Source organism: Crotalus tigris, unplaced genomic scaffold (genome assembly GCF_016545835.1).
Source record: "Crotalus tigris isolate CLP2741 ecotype Arizona unplaced genomic scaffold, ASM1654583v1 scf7180000017987.690289119674:8195010, whole genome shotgun sequence".
Lineage (NCBI taxonomy): Eukaryota > Metazoa > Chordata > Lepidosauria > Squamata > Viperidae > Crotalus > Crotalus tigris.
Genome location: NW_024096758.1, coordinates 6,848,045 through 6,869,718, shown reverse-complemented (window position 1 = coordinate 6,869,718; position 21,674 = coordinate 6,848,045). Strand labels below are relative to the sequence as shown.

The 21,674-nt window shown below is 41.3% G+C and overlaps 1 protein-coding gene across 7 annotated transcripts in view; it reads right to left on the bottom strand.

Annotated features, from left to right (window-relative positions):
• Nucleotides 1-21,674, bottom strand: part of SEPTIN4 (septin 4) — a 68,785-nt gene that overhangs the window by 6,455 nt on the left and 40,656 nt on the right. For 5 of the 7 annotated variants that reach the window (XM_039346246.1, XM_039346244.1, XM_039346249.1 and 2 more), the window contains 9 exons: nt 13,077-13,400; nt 12,238-12,331; nt 11,297-11,383; nt 10,075-10,198; nt 6,720-6,854; nt 5,434-5,551; nt 3,769-3,870; nt 1,952-2,048; nt 65-227 (listed from right to left, as the gene is read on the bottom strand). In XM_039346246.1, the coding sequence (XP_039202180.1) occupies nt 65-227; nt 1,952-2,048; nt 3,769-3,870; nt 5,434-5,551; nt 6,720-6,854; nt 10,075-10,198; nt 11,297-11,383; nt 12,238-12,331; nt 13,077-13,400 (1,244 nt within the window). Of the gene's footprint in view, nt 1-64; nt 228-1,951; nt 2,049-3,768; nt 3,871-5,433; nt 5,552-6,719; nt 6,855-10,074; nt 10,199-11,296; nt 11,384-12,237; nt 12,332-13,076; nt 13,401-14,006; nt 14,165-21,674 lie in introns of all 7 variants that reach the window. The other 2 variants (XM_039346247.1, XM_039346248.1) reach the window with 1 other exon arrangement.

Sequence of the window (21,674 nt, the reverse complement as noted above, 5' to 3'; positions counted from 1 at the left end):
GCCATTTGCTCAGCTTCCCTCCTCCCCAATTCCACCTCCTCCTTCCCAGCACCCCCTAACTTACTTGCGATTCCGCTCTTTCACCACCATGCGAGTCATGCTCTGAATGCACTGAGCCCGGTAGTTTTCATAGTGAGTCTCCCGAGTCACATCCTTCAGGTCCTGCATATGGGTCCTTACCAGCATGGTGCGTAACTTGATAAAGTCACAATGCATAGGGTTCTCCACTGACAAAAGAATGCAGAGTTAAGTGAGTGCAATTCAAGACCACGTAGTGCAGCGGCCACTGACAAAAGAATGCAGAGTTAAGTGAGTGCAATTCAAGACCACGTAGTGCAGCGGCGGTCTCTAGGTCAACGATCTCAAAACTGGAAACAAATCTATGGAAGATGAAAAGCCTATTGATGGCTTTTAGCAACTAGAGTGAAATGGAACCTGTCTGGGGAATGGCTGAATGTGCAGACTGGCAGGCAAAACATGAAAGAAAGCTTTTTGTTTCCTATTTTGCTTGTAGCCTTTTGGCTCCTCTTACGTTCTCAGGAGTCTGCACTCCAGAGAGACCAGGCCACTTCAAGATAAGACTTACAGTACAAAGTGAGTCTGAAGAGTACGCAACTCCCAGCCGCACATTTGGAGGAAATATTTTCATATGTATACACACAATGATCAGCTTCAAGTGATTTTGCTGGGATTTGTTAATGCCATCTCTCCCCTTTTTCCTTATTACAAAAATGCAAAAAAAGTACCTCCTTATAACAAACATTGCAAGTATTGTTTTAGTTTTCCTAAAGCTGATTTGCCAAAGGTCATCTATCTATGCTGCCAGTAGGGTTTGTGGACAGGCCCTCCCCTGTAATAAACTGAAGAACATTTTAAAGCAGTTGTTAGATTCAGCACCTTGACTCATCAGCATTTTAGGTAGTTTAGCTTTTTTGAGGGGTCTCATCTATAGTATTATTATCAAGAAAGATTATATATTTTCTCAATCTCTCTCCCTCTCATTCCCTACTCACCTACCTATTGGCTTTCCCAAGCTATGTTTGACACCAATTTATTTTTTAGGCATACAACAAATCTTGAAATTCAGCGTACTTCAAATCCAAGCTTTAACAGTGGATTTTTCAAGACCAACAGGGATAAAAGGATAGGATGGGACCAGGGTTGGCTCTACCCTGGAACAGACTGAAGCAGCCACCTCAGACAGCAGGTGCCAGGACACAGCAGAAAGGAAAGGATGTTTGCTGCACAGCCTGCTTTGCCTCTAAATTAGCCTTTTGCCTTCAATGCACCAAAGGAGGCAATCTTATTTATAACACAGAAGAACAATTCAACAACCAGTCCCTTTGGTTTTTGGATGTGATAGAAGAGATGCCACCTTGTTCTTTGCCTCCCACATCTACACTGAGGACATCTGCAGCGGTGATAATAAGGGTCAAGAAGAGCACAACTACACAACTGAAGCCCCATTGTGTTGTCAAGTGCAACATGCAATGCATTTTAAAAAAGGCATCTGGCTTTGATTGGGTAGTTGTGCCCACCATCTTGACTTTTTTGACAATTTATGGGAATGCCCCTGTAATAAAATATTGGGATTGCCAAGAGGTGGCATCTTGTCAATATTCTCCCTCATCCCCACCTCCTGATTTTTCCAACAAGATATTGGGCACATGGTGCAAAACTACCATACTCAACCCACGCTTCCTACAAAATGACTAATTTAATGCTTGGGGACAGGAAGCTTTTATTGATTTCTACTGCCAAAGCTAAGACATTATGCTGCCAAAGTCAATATTTTGTATTTCCATCCCACAAGAGCATCAGTAATTGGATGTCAATTCAAACTAGGGGAGCATGGAACATTTTTGCCGAATTCCGTATTGAATCAATGTTGGCCCATTAGCTGTAGTCCCCAGTTTACTGAGCCACACTGCCACAAGGAGCTATAGGTTACCTTCAACGATTCCCCAAGGGTACAGTCTCCCACGGATCCGCTTGCCTTTCATCTCCACAATGGTGTTACTGCCAATCACAGCAAAGGGGATGCTGTCCTGCAGAACAGTGACAATTAGGAGTCAGACCGGATGGCAGGGACCTTCCCCAATCTTCACTACTTCACATATATTTAGTGACAAAAGACAGCATTCCTCAAAAAGATACAAGGAAACTGCATCATCATCAACTGCACCATCAAATTTGTCAGCATAAGAGGGAGCAGAGTCTGAAGGCTTCAAAAAAAGGAAGTGGTTTGGAAAAGAGCTGATCCCTGTTGTGCAGTAAATACACATGATGCATGACTGCTTTGCAATCCACCAATTTTCTTTCGTTTATTTGTTTAAATTAAGGGATTCTTCTTTTTAAGTTATTCAGGCCAGGCAGCAAAAAAAGTACAATTTATTATTTGTTAAATTTTGTTTGTTAAATTTATTATTGCTGCCCATCTCACTACTCTGGGTAGCTTACAACAATAAAATAGAAAAAAGTGATTTAAAAAATGGCCGGTGGATTACAAACTGAGGACCCATTTATAAGGACTGTAGCAGTTTTAAACAAGCTTGACACCCAGCCTGCTCTCTGTCTCTAGGTGCATCCTGGCTGACATTCTACAGTCCTAACACACCTGGAGGACACCAGGCTGGGGAAGTCTGCATTAAATCATGAGCATCACTATCTGGCATGGGAGAAGGCCGAAAAAAAATATTTTAATAATAATAAAAAAGTTGGACGGGACCTTGGAGGTCATCTAGTCCAGCCCATTGCTCAGGCAGGAAACCCTATACCATTTCAGAGAAATGGCTGTCCAGTCTCTTCTTACAAACTTCCAGTACTGGAGCATTCACAGCTTCTAGAAGCAGATTGTTCCACTGATTGTTTCAACTGTCAGGAAATTTCTCCTTAGTTCTAGATTGCTTCTCTCTTTGGTTAGTTTCCATCCATTGTTTCTTGTCCTGCCTTCAGGTGCTTTGGAGAATAGCTTGACTCCCTCTTCTTTGTGGCAACCCTTGAGATATTGGAACACTGCTATCATGTCCCCCCTCGTCCTTCTCTTCATTAAACTAGACATACCCAATTCCAGCAACCATTCTTATATGTTTTAGCCTCCAGTCCCTTAATCATCTTTGTTGCTCTTCTCTGCACTGTTTATAGAGTCTCAACATCTTTTTTACATTGTGGTGACCAAAACTGGATGCAGTATTCCAAGTGTGGCCTTACCAAGGCATTGTAAAGTGGTATTAATACTTCTCGTGATCTTGATTCTATCCCTCTGTTAATGCAGCCTAGCACTGTGCTGGCTTTTTGGGCAGCTGCAGCACACTGCTGGCTCATATTTAAATGATTGTCCACTAGGACTCTGAGATCCCTCTCACAGTTACTACTATTGAGCAAGGTACCCCCTATACTATACCTGTGCATTTGGTTTTTCTTGCCTAAATGTAGAACCTTACTTTTTTCACCATTGAATTTCATTTTGTTAGATAGCGCCCTTAGGCTAAGAGTTTAATCCAAGCCTAGCTGCCTCTCTTTCGTATGTCTTAACTAGAATTAGAGATACATGTCCGACTTGGAACGCATGCCTTAATTTTAAAAAGGCTAGCAAATATGAAACATACTGTTTTCAAATATTACGAAAAGTTCCTTTACAGTCAAAGAATCAGCATATGTGGAATATGAGTGGGGAAAACCAGGTTTTCTTCTGAATTTGTTCTAACACAATCAGGTACATCTAGCAGAACCAATGGATCCCAATATCCACTCTTGGTAATCCCTCACTTTGAGTGCTTCATCCTGCAGCTTGAATTCCTCATCTTCATCTGAATCACACTCAGGAAACTGGTAGATCCGGATCCCAAAACGATCAATTTCGTCACGAATCTAGAACAGAGGAACATGCCAGCAGCCGATGAAGTTCAATCATAGCCTTGATTCCTTATATTCTATAGACCAAATGCATGAACGTGGGCACCCACTGCCACTCCCAGAATTCTTCATGAGCCAATCAGGGCCTTCCAGAAAGCAAACAGGGGAATGAAGAAAGCGTTCAATCAGTACCATACCCCCCAATTCTTCATCCTCACTGAGTTTCTCATAAAATATATGTGCTCACTTTGAGGGAGAGACTGAAAGTCATCTGTTTGTTAATTTTAAAAAGAATACAGATTTCACAATGTCACAGAGTCTGGATATTGGGGGGGGGTGGGGAGTTGGAGAGGGAGGGAGGATTGAGCTGGAATACACGACAAACTCACTGTGAGGAAGAGGGGGTGTAACAGAAGAATCTCAGATTGAAGCACAAGATGGTATGATTCCTTATGGCCTACATTTAACTCAGCATTTAAAATCTGAATTGCAATGGGTTGTGTAAGTATATGCAGGTAGCTCTGGAGTTACAACCACCCATTTGAAGTTATGGCACTGAAAAAAGGGACTTACCACTGGCACTCACACAAACAGTGTCCCCACAGTCATGATCATGATTCAGGTGCTTGGCAACCATCGTGCATTTATGACTGTCATAGTATTCTACAATCATGTAATCTTCCCAGCCAGCTTCTGACAAGGAAAGTCAATGGGGAAGCCAGAAAGCAAGACTGCCAGCTGCAGTCACATATGGGTCACTTGACAACCGCACTGCTTAGCAATGAATTTCCTTGGTCTCTGTTATGGTCATAAAATGAGGACTACCTGTACTTAATACTTTTATATTTAAGAAACAATTTCGAAATGTTGGAAATAATAACAACAACAACAACAATAATGTTGGAAGGTATCTTGGTGGCCATCTAGTCCAACCCTCTGCTCAGGCAGGAAACCCTATACCAGTGATGGCGAACCTATGGCACGCGTGCCAGAGACAGCACTCAGAGCCGTTTGTGGGCATGTGCACCATCGCCCCAGTCCTACCTCCCCCCGCAGCCCCCTCATAAGCAGCCCTCCCAGAGGACCATATGGCAGCTGGGCAACAGGGACAAGACTCCGCCCTCGTGCCCCATTGTGCGCAGATGATGCGGGGCGTGAATGAAGGGCATGGCCATCATGGTGCAGTAGAGCTGCCTGAGCGATCTGCGGCAGGCTGTGGAGATGGTAGGTGGCCTGGCAGGTGGGGTGGGGGTGGGGCGGGGGTGGAGCAGGCGGGGTGGAGCGATGGGGGCAGGGGGCGGGGCAGTTTTTGGGAACTCGGTCTTTAAAAGGTTTGCCATCACTGCCCTATACCATTTCAGACAAATGGCTGTCCAGTCTCTTCTTAAAAACTGCCAGTGTTGGAGCACCCACAGCTTCTGGAGGCAGGTTGTTCCATGTTTCCTTTTCTATTTTGTTTTTCTTTTTCAATTTGTCTTGCTTAGGTTACTACTCTATCTATCTCAATGCATTCTGTTGTTTTTGTACATTGTTCATGGAAGTGAGTGTCCTCAAGTTTGCTCCAATCTCCTCTTTTACCTTGCACTTCATTCGTTCCACCTCGGAGGGCATGAGAGTGTCAGCCTTGGCCAAGACAGGGACAATGTTCACCCGCTGATGGAGAGCTTTCATGAATTCAACATCCAGTGGTCGCAAACTGCCGAGAGCAGACAAGAGTTCACTATAGAAAACCTGGGAGCTGTGGAAAGAGGTTGCTTCTTTTTTGGCCAATAAGCAAAAAAAAAGTGGGGTGTCTGACATGTGCTAGAATCTGTACCAATTATTTGGCGGAAATCAATGATACTCCACAAAAATAACTACAGTATTTTAATTAATTATATAAGGAAACATTAAAGAGAAAGATAGAACTGTGTTATGTATCATATCCTGACTGAAAAATCTATGTTTTTGGCAAAGATGTGACATTCTTATTTCATGTAGTAACATCTGCAGAACAAACGATACTCCAACTTCCAGGAGGAGGCAACATTAAAAGAAGTATATCCTTTAAGCATTATACCATTTGGATCACACATTTTAGAATTACCTATATTGAAGGTTTTTGCTGTTTTCCAACAACTTAGAGGAGTCTTTTCCAATTACTTTAACCCTTCATGGATAGACATCTTTATTCTAGATCCTAATTGGGTTTATCAATCTGAAGGATTTCAAGAATTTGAACTCTATGGAGCAAGGACCCTATCAGAGAATTCTTCTCTTTTAACCTCAGTGTCCAGCATCCAGTGAGGAAAGCCATGTCATGATGTAAAATCACTATCAATTGTCCCAGATAAACTGAGAATTTTAAGTGCTATAATGCATCTAAAAATCAGTTTCTGTTTATCCATGGATGGGCTTATCTTCAAGTATATACAATAATGCTGTACTTTTAAAAAGTACCCATAGTTCCCATATAACTATTTGAAGATAAGCCCATCTGCAGACATGTAGACCCTCAAATTTGTAATCAAACTATTATGAAAAATACAGGCCAATTTATCCACAGGTGATGTGTTTTTCATGGTATTTTGGTTAAAAAATCAAGGATTGGCTTATCTGTGAATTGGCTTCTATGTGAATAGATACAATATTAATTGTGCATAGCCTTTACTGGTTGTGGAGCAGTCTAACCATATATAACTTCCAGGCTGGAAAACCAGGGATTGCATATTGGAGACCATGAGGTTAAAAGGGCTGGGCCAGAAAAAAAAACCTGCTAAGAGTTTTTTTAGGTATCAAGGCAGTCACCAAGTCTTTAGTCAACTTTTTTTTTTTTTAAGAAAAAGCATGTTCCAGGATCATGAGTAGGTTGGTTTAATTCATACCCGTGACCAAAAGGAGAGATGAAGTAGAGGCAGCAATGGACACGGTTGTCTTGAATATTTTTCCGGTTAAGGCCACTTTCATCCCGGAAATACTGCTCAAACTGCTGATCTATGTAATCAGCCACAGGCTTCCAACTGGGAAAGAAAGAGAACATAGTTTAGAAAGGGAGGCAGCCATCATGTTTGCACAATCAAAACTGTAAATATCACACTGAATTTTAAAAATGCTGAGTCAAGGAATTTGAGATTCCAGAACTGGATATCCTAAATGGTGTTTCATACCAGGAATATAGTACAGGGCTGGGACAATTAGGAAATCCCTGACAATTTTTTGCAAATCATCCGAGGATCTATATCCAGATCTATTTTCTGGCAATCCACAATTAACTAATATGGTAGGTTACATTCTTTTTTTCATTTGAATGCCACCTCTGCCAGTCTCCATGTAAGTTCTTGGGTGAGTCACACACTTGTCCACTGATCATCCATAAGCAGTACATTCATGCCAGCATGATAGGATGGAAGCAAGGGTGAAAGTTTGAACATTTCTTCTTGCAGAGGGAAGGGGGGACTGTTTAGTGTAGTTCAGTAGGCTTTCTAATGTGTTCATGCCTGATAAGCCATTGTGGAGATAAATTTAAATATCTCCCTTCCTTTCAGAAGTCTCCTGCTGGTTCACAATTGTTCTAGAGATGCAGCAGTCTCTCTGAAACATCAACACAGCTCACTCAATCTACCAGAAATCAAATTATCCACTGCTATGATATCAAATGACCTCAGGAATGAAAAAAATGCTCCAGTTATTTTGAAAGAAATTATATCTGACAGGATTTCAGCCACCTTTCAAAAACATTTAAACTGATTATGTGCCATCAAGTTGGTACTGACTCTTAGCAACCACATAGATATTCTCCAGAAAGACCTGTCCCTAACTTGGTCCTCCAGGTCTTCCAACAGTGCACTCGTTGTCACTCACTGCAAATGAGTTTATCCACCTTGCTGCTGGTCATCCTCTTTCCTTCCTCCTTTCCCAGCATCAGAATCTTCTCCAGAAGGCTAGGACTTTGCATAATGTCCCAAAATAGGATAACTGAGCCAAGTCATTTGTGCCTTAAGTAAGAGCTCTGGTTGATTTGTTCAATGATCCATTTGTTTATTTCTTGGCTGTCCATAGTATTCTCAAGAGTCTTCTCCAACACCAAAGTTGAAAAGTGTCAGTCCGTGAATTACAGCAGCAATTGGAACCAGAATTTAGAATAGAATAGAGCTGGAAGGGACCTTGTAGGTCTTTTAGTCCAGCCCCCTGCTCGAGCAAGAGACCCTATACCATTTCAGACAAGTGACTGTCTAGTCTCTTCTTAAAAACCTCCAGTGATGGAGCGCCCACGATTTCTGAAGGCAAGCAGTTCCACTGGTTAATTGTCCTCACTGTTAGGAACTTTTTCCTTAATTCCAGGTTGCTTCTCTCTTCGGTCAGTTTCCAACCATTGTTTCTTGTCCTGCCCTCTAGTGCTTTGGAGAATAGTTTGACGCCCTCTTCTTTGTGCAGCCCCTCAAATACTGGACTTTCCATTGCTAAGTGATGCAGTTCCAAAATATGATGTCATGTGATCACATTGTTTATAGATGGCAATGCCAGTTGCTATGATTAACTGAATCCCAAAGATTCCAAGGATCTACCCTGATCTAAGCCATTCCTGGTCTGGTCACTTCCTCTTCAATTCTTCTCCCCCCTCCCAATCTTCCTCCACATCTCTGCCCTTTTGGCCACCTTGCATTATGCTACCTCTGTCAGCCCTCTCACCCTGCTCTCCGCCTGCCACCTTGTCATCCCACTGCCCTGCACTCAATGCTCCTGCCATTTCTGCCAGTCTTGCTGCCCTCAATTCCTGCTGCTACTGAAATGCTTGGCCTAGGCCTTCATGAGGTAGTTGCTGACTGCACCAGGTCTTCTTCCCGAGACCGTGCCAGGCCCCTTTCCAAATCATATGTGGCCTAGTCCAAAATCATGGGTGGCCTACTCTTGAGATTATACTTCTGCCTTCTGCACTACAGTGTTAACTCTGCTTGTCAGAAGCAAAAATGTGTGCCAGTGGCGAAACACATAATCAGCAATCACATAACTGATGAACGTTGCAACCATCATAAATCAGTTGCAAAATTATTTTTTAATACTGTCAAACTTTGAACAGTCACTGTATGAGGTAATCAGTAAGTGAGAACTACCTGTAAGTTACTCATAAGGACAATGAGTTGTTCTGGGATTCCTATTTTTCTAAGCACATTCCACAGTTTGACGTGATATACACAAAAGACCTTTCTATAACTAATGAAGAACATAACAACTTCTTGTTGGTATTTGGCGTTCTCAATTAACCAGCGTGCATCAGCAACGATGATCTCATGTTCCTCAGCCTTTTCTAAAGCCAGCTTGAACATCTGGCATCTCTTTTTCCACAGAGGGCTCTAATCTGTATTGGATGATCCTACGCATTATTTTGCTATCATGTGATTTTTAAAATTAGCAATGGCTTAAGCAAAGAAAGAGCCTGAGGTCAGGATGCCCCCTTCCTCTTTCTGCCCATACCACCCTCTCACTTATCTATATCTCTGGGGAGTTGAAAAGGAAAAAAACAAACAGAGACAAAAGGCCTAGAAAAGCCTTGTTTTTCTGGGCAACTCTAGCTTTTTATCTTTATGTAAGGCAGCAAGAGGGTTGAGGTGGGCGTTGAGGTCAATCCTGACTCAGAACTATTGGATATCTGAGACAATGACATGTACTGGATTCTTAAGCACACAAGGTAAACTTGGTGACTCATTTTATAAATATCCCTTGTTTCTCTTTAATTATTAACCAGGTTAACAGAAGCAATACTATACTTCAGAAGAGCTACAGGAAGAGAGAAATCCCTTCCTTCTCCTTGTATGGCATCTGGCACACAATTGTATTTGGACACCACCAGAAGGGACCACAATATATAATTTCCTCAAGATCTGATGTAACACCAGTAAGACAGGAATTCCTTTCTAGCGCATGTTTTAATTTTTTTTAATGACTATTATCAGACTTTCAAAATTCACATTTGAGCCCCAGATGAACAATGCATGTAAAAAAGACTCCCTCTTGGGCAAGACTCAGTTCTTCTTCCTAGTGCCTGCAGCAGGATTTACCTGTCCTCCAGCCAGCTGGCCTTTGTCTCTTGCAGATTATTTTTACCATAGTCTTGGCCTCCTTCCAAGGATTAGCTCATCCCTGCAAGAAATGCCTAATAGGATTCCCTCCCTACAATTTCCCATGATTCTGCAATAAGGCTTTCCTCAGGCAAAGTCCTTTCCACTTTCTGGGGAGACATACCATTCTGTGTTGTTTACAGCATCTCCAAAGCCTGGTGTGTCCACGATGGTCAAGCGAAGTTTCACCCCTTTCTCCTCTATGTCTACCACATGCTTGGTAATCTCCACAGTCTGGACAATCCGTTCTAGCCCCCCCAAGATAGAAAAAGGAGAATCGGAGAGGGTGTATTTGCAAAGTTTCAAATCAAATGAAATGCCAACTATGCAAGAATAAGGTCTCTAAAGGAATGCCTTTCCATCAGAAACAAGATCTCCTTCCTCCTTCCTGATTCTCAGAAATGTTTGGCTGTGTAAAAGAGCACTGCTCCTGCATCTTTGATTAAAAGCTGGAATTTAACAGAATCTGAAAAATCCAGAGAACGCATGCAGGAGACATTTGTTGCAATGATCTAGTTATCTCTAAGGAGTAAGTAATAGGTTTGAGCTAGAAATACTGCAGAATATTTGTTGCAGAATTGGCCACAGGCCAATACCATAGTTTTCCTATTGGAGATTATTTGGAAATGTCTGTGAATTCACAGCTCTCTACTTAACTCTGTTTTGTACATGACTGCTTAAAATTAAAAAAAAGGAACTTTTACTATTTTCCTTTTCATTTAAAATAAAATAAAATTAACCTTTCTGTAAAACTCGTCTTTCAAAGGAGAAGGAAACTGACTTCCTTAGTCACACACTTCACACTATACTGTCAGGACTAGCAATTACAGGAACTATTTCATTTTATCAATTTATTTTTATTTGCTGGTAAGGCGCACAGGCTGTGGGAGCCCTGCCTGCCTCACCAAGAATAGATTACCTCCTGGAAGACAGGCCTAACTAATCAATAGAAAGAAAGTGGAGCTAAGGAGCAATGATCCAAAGTACTTCTAGGAGCTGAGGCTTGCGAATCTTTCATCTTTCAGGCTTAGTATCACCATTACATAGTTTTGCTTTATGATTATTTGAATTGGCTGATGGTCTGCTGTTTGTTTTACAGTTATTATATTTTTTTCTATTTTCTATTATAGTATTGTGGTTTTTGTTTGTGAGTTGCTAAGACAGTGTTTCTCCAACTTTTAAAATGAGTGAGACTTCATCTCCCAGAATTCCCCAGCCAGCATATGCTGGCAGGGAATTCTGGGAGATGAAGTCAACTCTTCGTAAAGTTGCCAAAGTTGAGAAACACTGTATTAAGAGTTGGAAGATAAGAAGCATAAAGGAACATATAAACAAAAAAAAAATACCTTCTGCATTTAAGAGTTTACAATCTTTGTATAGATCTGTAAGAAAAAGGCTGTTCACCAGAGTGGACTTCCCTAGCCCAGACTCTCCTGAGGAGGAAGAGGAGGAGCAGTTAATATTACATATAAAGAAAATGAATTCTTAAGAAAACAATTTTTCTGAAGGAAAAAGAGACAAATGTGAGGAATACTTTAAATTAACAGGAATTCTTTAAATAAAGAAAACAAGCAGTGGCAATTTGCATAGCAAGTTCGTATAGTTAAAGCCAATCTTCCTATTTCTAGCTCTTCGGCATCTGCAGCTTAGACTGTCTATCAGTTCACAAAGAATGCTAAGAAATCCAACTTTACAATCCAATCCAATAAAAATACTGTGGAATTATTTCTAAGATCTCATAGATCAGTGGTTCTCAACCTTTTTAATGCCGCGATCCCCAACCGATCGTAAGTTGAGGACTACTCAACCGGTTGTAAGTCGAGGACTACGCAACTAGTGCAGCACCGTTTGCAGAATGGGACTTTTGGCGGGCTCAGCAGGGCAGAGACAGCCTGGACAATTCCTATTGGCTTTTGAAAGCCAATAGAATTAGACTCTATTCAAGAGAGTCTATTCTATTGGCTTTCAAAAGCCAATAGAATAAAAGAGAGTAGCACAGCTAAGGAAAAGGGGCAAAAAAATGGCGGACTGCGTTGTTTGGCGACCCCCGTGAAATGGTCGTTCGACCCCAAATGGGGTCCCGACCCACAGGTTGAGAACCACTGTCATAGATCAAATGCAACTGAATATATTTTCCTCTTTTAGACTTTTATACACACATTACCTAAACATAAGGCAAATGAAATTTAGTTTTAATTATAGTTTTCTGCCATGAATAATATGCTTTTAATCAGCAACAATTATATACTGTCTCCTGAAACAGCCCTTGCAACTTCAGCATTGATACCTGCAACCATTAGTGTGAAATCAAATCCTTTTTTCACAGATTTCCGATGGACCTGATTAGGAAGTGTTGCAAATCCCACATACTCTTTATCATCCTGAGAGGAAAAAGAGGAGAAAAAAAGCAGTATTACAAATTGCCAGGCTTTTTGCAAGAATCATTTGTTTGAAACAGGTTTTTAAAAGTTATTCACACAATAAATTTAACTTGGTTACAGAATTAATCTATTTCTGAGTTCATATAATGTACTAATAATATTAACTAAATAGGCTTAGTTTCTATACCACAAATAAATTTTTAAAAAAGTAACTAAACTTCACATGCTGTGCAAATTCACCCACTCAGTCTTTAACTTGTTTTGATTAAACACACTGGGTGAATACAAGAATTGTATCACTGGCGAGAAACATTTTTTATCAAAGCATTTTTATGAATGGCATAAATCTTCTATACAAGACTCAGGAAATGGACCTCTGGGCCTTTATACACTCACTGCTCATGTCAGTGAGTCATCAACTGATTAATAAAATAGCCCTTGTTTTATTTCTGTGCTTTCTCCAACATGGGAATGTCACTGATAATCTGTCCAGCTTGAAAAGCATCATTTGGGGATGCTTATTACTATAGCATCTGAAGCACACCAAAACATTGTTTCTAGAAGAAGCTTACTCCACATCATAAGCAAAATACTCCCATCAATAGAGATGAGGAATCTGGGTTCAATATTTCTGTACATTCAAAGATCCATGATCATAATCCTATGTCCAGTTCTACAAAAAAGAGATTCTGAAGGAGGTGGAAGATGGAGGGTTCTGGAAGAAACGCTCATAGAGATGCTTTACCTCATCTGATTCATATGGGTCAAGCCTGCCCCAGGGGCTTCTGGGACGGGATGGGCTTGGCGGTGCTGGAGCAGCCATGTGTTGCTGTTTCAAATCTAGAGGATGAGGGCGGTAGAAGGCCTTCTGCTCCTTTTCCTCCAAGGCATCTTTGGGAATGGCCTGGACTGCAGCACTAGGGAACATTTCAGTCCCACAAGGACTGGATCTTTTCTCCTGATGGATATCTTCTGGCTTCACCCGATGGAAGGTCTTTTCAGGTGGGGAATCCTTAAGGAACTGGACCAGCTCAGCTTCTTCTGAGTCTTCCTTCAGAAATTGCTTTATCTGGGCAGGAGAAATTGTGGGAGAAAATAAAAACAAAAAACAATACTTGTGTGAAGAGATGGACCTCAATGTCATACCCTTTCAGCTACCTTTCCATCTTGCTATTTGCAGGTCTTTGTTCATGGTGTAGTATTGATTTCTAATATTATGCTCCAGGATTCTTCCCTTTCCAGTGACTGTTTCAAAAGCAGCAAGGTATTCTTCTTTCTTTTTATTCACACATACGTAAAACTCTAACATGCTTATTTAATTTTTTGTTACAGAAATATCCTCTAATTCTTTTCTCTGATCAGTAATTCCTGTCAAGAACATTCTGGGATAGCCTAGTATCAAAAAGGTGTTGTTGTTTTTTAACAACTGACTACTATGCAGTCATGTCAAATGAATATCCACAAATTCCAGGCAGGAAAGATAAGAATCATGGAGCTTCTTTTGACCCGTAAATAATACATGCACGTTATCATTTGCACTACTGGGAAGATAAAGGATAGTTCAAAAAGAGTCATATCCTAAGGATACGAACACAGACTGGGGTAAGAGGAGATTAAACTGGGGTCTGCAGAGGAAAACTCAGGATAAATTCCATTGTGTATGCAAAATTCTTACTGTGTGCTCCTGGGGGAGGCTAGCAGGCTCTTCAGCCTGCCCAAAGTGGCTGGGATTAGCACCCTCTTTCAGGGCATTAGGAAAAGGCATCTCTGCTTCAATGGGCTGCATCTCCTTGGAGTCTTCCAGGACAGCTATGGTTCCTTCTACTCCTCTCCCTGAGTCGAGTACATTGGGCAAGGCAGGTGTTGGAATGAGGGATGAAAGGAGCAAAAGATAGATAAGGCAGAGAGAAAAGTGCACAAGAAGTCCACAAAGGCTCCAGGTTCAAACCTACACGCTCAGAAGTAAAAGAATATTTGACCGTGATATTTATGTGAATCCCTGCAACAAAGATGCTTTTATCCATAGTCATAAGTGTGGATGATGTGTGTGCATCAAGGCAATCATTTAAATAATTAGGAAAATACTTTCCTTGCAGCTAAAATGAAAAATATAATGTATGAATTTCTCATCATACCGGTAGGTAGTCCTCAACTTACAATCATACATTTAATGACCATTTGAAGTTACAACAGCACTGAAAAAAGTCACTTATGACCATTTTTCATACTTGTCAGAAAGTCACAAAAGCTAATCATATGATCCCGGGATTTTAGTGCCACTGTAACTCTGAACAGTTATTAAACAAATGGTTGTAAATCAAGGACTATCTCTACTTGTATTCAGTTCTGAACACAATACTTTCAGGAGGGTTCACAGTAACTGGACAAAGGAATGTCCCTATGAAAAGACTTGAAGGAACTGAGTACGTTTCCACTCAGGAAAAGATTGATGAGGGGACAGATGCTAGCATTTTTCAAATATTTGAAAGGATATATAGAAGGTCAGTACTTGTGCACTCTCATTTTAGAGCAGTGTTTCTCAACCTTGGCAACTTTAAGATATCTGGACTTCAACTACCAGAATTCTGCAGCCAGGCTAAGGAATTCTGGTAGTTGAAGTCCAGCCATCTTAGTTGCCAAGGTTGAGAAACAGTGTTCTAGAGAGTAAGATATAAGACACTGATTTAAAGTTCCAATTGAACATTAGAAAAAACTTCCTAACAGTAAGAGCAATTCAATAGTGGAACCAGAGGATTGATGGTTTATGTGGAAGAGGAGACTAAACAGGTATCTCTCTCGCAGGCTTTAACTTGGTGGTCCAAATGGCTCTTTCCAATTCTAGGATTCTACCTCAAAACATCATAGGATAGGAGCACATAACTTTTGTTTCAAGGACAGCACTTGCCCTTGAGGTGACATGCCAGGGACCCTGCTCCAAAAAGAGGAGGAGTCAGGGGAAAACTAAATTTGACTTAAATTAATTGTCCTTGCTTGGGGACTGCCTTGTTTAGTGACCACTGCAGTTACCATGATGATGAAAAAGAAACTTTCTAACCAATCCTCACATTTACAACCTTCACAGGTCTGTAAAGCAAAGGAAACCAAAGATTGTAAGCACAGTCGCAGTTTTACTTAGTGACTACTTTGCTTAAGGACCAAGTTGTGGCTCCCAATTGTGGTTGCTAAATGAAGACATCTGTAAGTGTTTTTATCTCAGGAAAGCATATATGGGGGGGGTTCATGTCTGCAATGTTAATGAACATTCAGAATTATGTGGTGGATGGCATCTCTTACTTATGCTCATATTGCAGTAGCAGCAGCAATGTAAATCCACAAACTGGATAGGTCAGAAACTGGAATTCCCATAGTGTATGAGGAGACCCCACTTCATCTGAAATCAGGCATTTCTCAGGAAAGCATTATGGTGAGGATAACTGAGATATACCTCTGAAAAAATCTTCTTGAAGAGCCATTCCAAATAACTATCCCCCAGTCATTAGACTTAACCACAGAACGTACAGACACTTACTTCTATTGAAAATACACAATAGAAGTTAAGATTAGAAATAATGTATTGTGGAGAAATGGAGGCTAAGTTAATATCAGCAATATTATATTGTACAGAAGAGGTTAGCATTAGTGCTATTGTACTGTGTTGAAGTGGAGATAAATATTAGCAATGATGTCTTGAGACAGAGATTGAGCGTTGGATTTTTCCCAGTCTCCATCTACAGTATTATATGACTTGTTCTTCACTTCCTTCACTTTTACAGTTTGCCATTTATTGCTATTAGAAATTGCCTTTGGTTAAGTGCTGGAAGAAGTGAGTGGTTATATTAAGGATGTTCTTTTCTACTGTATTATTTTCAAGCAAATATGTTTAACATGTCAGCATAAATCACTCCTCTAGTGGTAAAAGTTCTTTGCATTCATATAGCAACAGTTTTAATCAGAGCAGATAAAACTCAGCATTTGAACAAGTTGCTTTATTAGACTTAGCCTTGAGCAGTGTTTCTCAACCTTGACAATTTTAAGGCATGTGGACTTCAACTCCCAGAATTCCACAGCCAGCAATGCTGGCTGTGGAATTCTGGGAGTTGAAGTCCACATGCCTTAAAATTGTCAAGGTTGAGAAACACTGGCCTTGAGTATTATGAACTTCATTAGTTTTGTGGCTGAGCACTGTGGTGAATGTAATTTCCTCGCCACTCAGAAGAACTCAGACATCTGCTTAAACAGACTTGGAATCATCTTCAGAAGGGAGGTACTTCCATCCTGGACAGACTGAGAGATTCCCCTACATCAAGGGTGGGGAACGATGGCACTTTTATGACTTGTGGACTTCAACTCCCAGAATTCCTGAGCCAACATGCTCAAGATTTCTGGGAGAAAGTTCACAAGTCATAAAATGACCATCATTCCCCTAGGTCCTCCTTCTCCAGGGGACACAAACAAGATTGGTTTTTTGTGTGTGTGTTTTTAATGAAGCAAAAGTTGCTGGATGATCGTTTAGCATCTACTATAGCAGTGGTTCTCAACCTTTCTAATGCCGCAACCCCATAATACAGTTCCCCATGTTGTGGTGACCCCCAAGCACTTATACATCACCGGGTGCCAGGGGCATGGCCAAAGAAAAGGGGGGGGAAATGGCGGACAGCCTTGTTTGGCGACCCCCGTGAAATGGTCGTTCGACCCCAAATGGGGTCCCGACCCACAGGTTGAAAACCACTGTACTATAGGGAAGCTCTGGGGACCCAACCCATATGGCTAGTTTCTGAATCAGTGTAGTGTCCAGTATAGAAGATGGGACAATCCAATAATCTAATTAAGGTTGCTGCCAATAACTAAAAAAGCAATTGAATCATTGAAATGACAACTTCAAATATTAATAATAAACTCAAACACTGCAACAATATCCAAAGAATCAGAATACAAGCCTGGATAACCTCACCAGATCATGGAGATTACAACCATGTTTGTGTTGGGGGGAACAGATCTAAATTTATTGTCTCTGTTTCCAATTTCAATTGTGCACCTATTTCCTCTGTTCCCATTTGCTGCATGTTGTTGATGTTGCTCAAGAGTGGTAACACCTTAGAGATTTTACCTACCTTGAAGCCTTTCAATAGCAGAATTGAAAGGCAGAAAAGGGGGAAATACTTTTTTTTACACAGTACTGCTAAGGACATCTTAAGCCTTATTTGTTCATGAGTTGGGAATGAGAAGAAAAATGCCACATGGGGGCACAACAGAAAAACATCACCAGGGTATGTTTATGCCATGATTAGGTGGAAGTGCAAGGAGACCTTTAATGACAGACCTGCACAGAATTTCAATTTCCATGGAACAGCGCGAAAAACTGAATCAGTTTTCTATGCTGTCCCATGCCCCCTTCAGCTGTCTGTCTCTGTCTGTCTGTCTGTCTGTCTGTCTGTCTGTCTGTCTGTCTGTCTATCTATCTATCTATCTATCTATCTATCTATATCATTATCTAAAGCTGTATTTACTTTTAGTGTATCTATAGAATAGAATAAAACTGGAAGGGACCTAGTCCAGGCCCCCACTCAAGCAGGAGAACCTATACCATCTCAGACAAGTGACTGTCCAGTATCTTCTTAAAAACCTCCAGTGATGGAGGGCCCACGATCTATATTAGATGTAATTTAAAAGATATTGTTTGCAACCATCCAGAGTCACCTAGAAGTGATGGGTGGTATAGAAAGTTGTATAAATAAATAAATAAACAAACAAACTACCGTATTTTTTCTGACTCTCCACCTACTTTTTTCTTATAATCCCTTCTGTTTTTGATCTGTAAATCCCAACATGCTACTCAAGATAGAACATGCTTCTTACTTTAAGAAAAACTGCTACCTGATATATATATATATATATATTCAAAAGATAAAAACGAGCACCAGGAGGTAAAACAATTAAATGTTTAATAAATAAATAACCTAGCTTTCGATGGCTATATTGCTGCCATCATCGTCAGGGTGTTAAAAGCCAGAGGGTGGGGGAGCTCGTTTATAAGCACAAACGCGCCTGCACACGGCTCATAGACCTCGTTATGGGGCCCGGTCGATTGATCCTTTCATCACTCATGTCAGAAGTATTTCTGAGTTCTAAGTTCTTGCAGCTGATTACTTCTCTGTTGCGTGCGGCTCCTAGGCTGGGAGGCGAGCATTCCATGTCACTACGCACTAGAGTAACATGGGTAACTGCAGACCGATCCTGCGAAGAAATCCCAGATCTGGCTATCTTCCTCCCCCGTGTCTGATGTGTCACTCTCAGGGGGCATGCTACCCCATGCGTGCTCCCATCTTCCCCTATAGCCCCCAACCCACTGCCCTTCCGTGCATGGGATGCACAGCAGTTCGTTGCGATCTCCGTTCCTGTTAGTTTGGCGTCCGATTCAATGGAGTTACATCCTGCACACCAGGTCATGAAAACTTGGGAGGCACGCATTTGTTCCAGACGGAGGAAGCACCCCACTGTTTGCAATCTCAATTGTTCCAACGAAGAGATAGACAACGAGGTAAGGACGATCCTACCATCCGGAGTGCCCCCGGCTATTAGCAATTCCTGCGCGCACCCACTGATGAATGAAGAATTCGTTGACAACAGCAACCCACCCCCTAGTGCCCTGGATGCCCCGAACACTCCTTCCCTTCCCCCTCCCTCTCCTCGATATTGCGTCCGACCTACAGACTGCAACCGCCCCATTAAGGGTCCCATCACGCGTTCCCAAGTAGTACGGTGGAAACGTGAGGGCGCACGCGCGAAGATCGCAGTTGGAATTTCCTCCGAAGGGAGAGTTGAATCGGACGCCAAACTAACAGGAACGGAGATCGCAACGAACTGCTGTGCATCCCATGCACGGAAGGGCAGTGGGTTGGGGGCTATAGGGGAAGATGGGAGCACGCATGGGGTAGCATGCCCCCTGAGAGTGACACATCAGACACGGGGGAGGAAGATAGCCAGATCTGGGATTTCTTCGCAGGATCGGTCTGCAGTTACCCATGTTACTCTAGTGCGTAGTGACATGGAATGCTCGCCTCCCAGCCTAGGAGCCGCACGCAACAGAGAAGTAATCAGCTGCAAGAACTTAGAACTCAGAAATACTTCTGACATGAGTGATGAAAGGATCAATCGACCGGGCCCCATAACGAGGTCTATGAGCCGTGTGCAGGCGCGTTTGTGCTTATAAACGAGCTCCCCCACCCTCTGGCTTTTAACACCCTGACGATGATGGCAGCAATATAGCCATCGAAAGCTAGGTTATTTATTTATTAAACATTTAATTGTTTTACCTCCTGGTGCTCGTTTTTATCTTTTGAATATGTATACACCCAGGAGACTACGTTCCTCAATTTTTATGTTAATTTTTAATATATATATATATATATATTATATTATTTATATTTATTTCTATGTATGTATGTATGTATGTATGTATGTATGTATGTATGTATGTATAGTATAAATAAAAATGCGACCACCAGGAGAATATAGATATAAAAACACAGGGACCTATTAAAAACCTTTTAATGTTTTATATTTAAAACTTTTAAATGTTTTATTCTTTCCTGGTGCTCACATTTTATTTCTTAACATGCATACACCCAGGAATCATTCCTCTATTTTTAGTACTATTTTTAATATATATGCAAAGCTAGGCAAGAAATCACAAGCTTTCGTCATGAATTGGTTCAAATCAACTTGATGGTTTGCTGCTAAAATGAATGGTTTGGAAGTTTGGTTTGGAGACATCTACATCTCTACAGTTCCCCCCGAGGAATTCCAAATGCTCCGTAGTCCAAAAGGATCAAATCACTGAACTACCTACACTAGTACTATATGCCTCAAGCACAAATTGTCCACAGCTCTGCTTTTGGAATGCATTTTCATTGGAAAGGCCATCAGAGACTGAGGATGGTTCTCTCCTCTCCCCTTCAGGCTATTGTCCAATACATGCTCTACCAATTAACCAGCCATCCTTCCTCAACTGGAAATTGCTTTTTTGACAATGACCTAGGAATAAAGGCAGCATCCCCTGCTGCAGAGTGGAGCAAGGCAGGAATAGGGTCAAAGTGACTCCTCAGTCATCCTGCACCGTCTGCGTAGAGCTTGGCTTATCCATCCTAATCAATATCACCCATTATGCCTGTGTAATTGCTATATCCATCCATTCAACCATGACCTTGAAAAGGCTGTGGTATGGATTTAGTTTTCATGGAGTCTTCCCAAGCATTGTTGCAGCAACCCAAGCAACCTTCCACAAATGTTCAGCTCTGGTCCCTGGGTTTCATACAAATATGGCTTTCCAACATCATCAGACTATGCCTCTTAGTAATGGGCTTCCAGAAGCCAATGGAGGCTAAACATGGTGTGATTGTTTGCCATAATTATTATACATCTCATCTTTTATTTTTATACCATGAGTGCTTAAGGAGAAACCATGGTGGCACAGTGGTTAGAATGCAGTATTACAGGCTAACTCTATCTTCCACTGCCAGGAGTTCGATCCTGACTGGCTCAAGGTTGACTCAGCCTTCCATCCAGTAAAATGAGGATTCAGATTGTTGGGGGCAATGTGCTAACTCTGTAAACTGCTTACAGAGTACTGTAAAGCATTATGAAATGGTATTAAGTCTAAGTGCTAGTGCTAGCGCTGTTTAATATAATTGTTTTCTTACCATGGACAATTTATTGTATATTATTCTGATGTAAGTTACCAGGATTTGGAATGATTTTTGGTAGAATACTTTTAATCAATAAATAAACATTGTTAAGATTAAGCAAAGTAAGGAGAGCTTGATGCTTTTAGTCATCAATGTCACTAAGACAATGATAGGTCCAAGAGTACCTCCTAATACATAGCTCGTTACTTAAGGAGGAGTTCAACCCCTATGTAACCCTATGCGTACCGTATGAACTGCCTAAGGCAGGGGTACGCAATCTTGGCTCTTTTATGACTCGTGGACTTCAACTCCCAGAATTCCTGAGCCAGCCAGGAATTCTGGGAGTTGAAGTCCACGAGTCATAAAAGAGCTAAGGTTGCCTACCCCTGCTTAAGGTTATCAACAAAATCTATAAAAACAGCACAGAAACAATTTACACACAGTAATACTAAAATCCACTACGGGGCCAGCCACACTCCCTCCAAACACTCTGGAAATGTTCAGTCATTATCCGCTCCCTGGAAATCATCAAACTTGTAGACATTAATCTGATCTCAAAAGAGAAACATGAGGCACAGTCAAAAAAAAAAAAAAACCTGTCTACCAGTTCCTATCACATGAAAACAAGCATTCCTTAACAGTTTTTGCAGGAATCATGG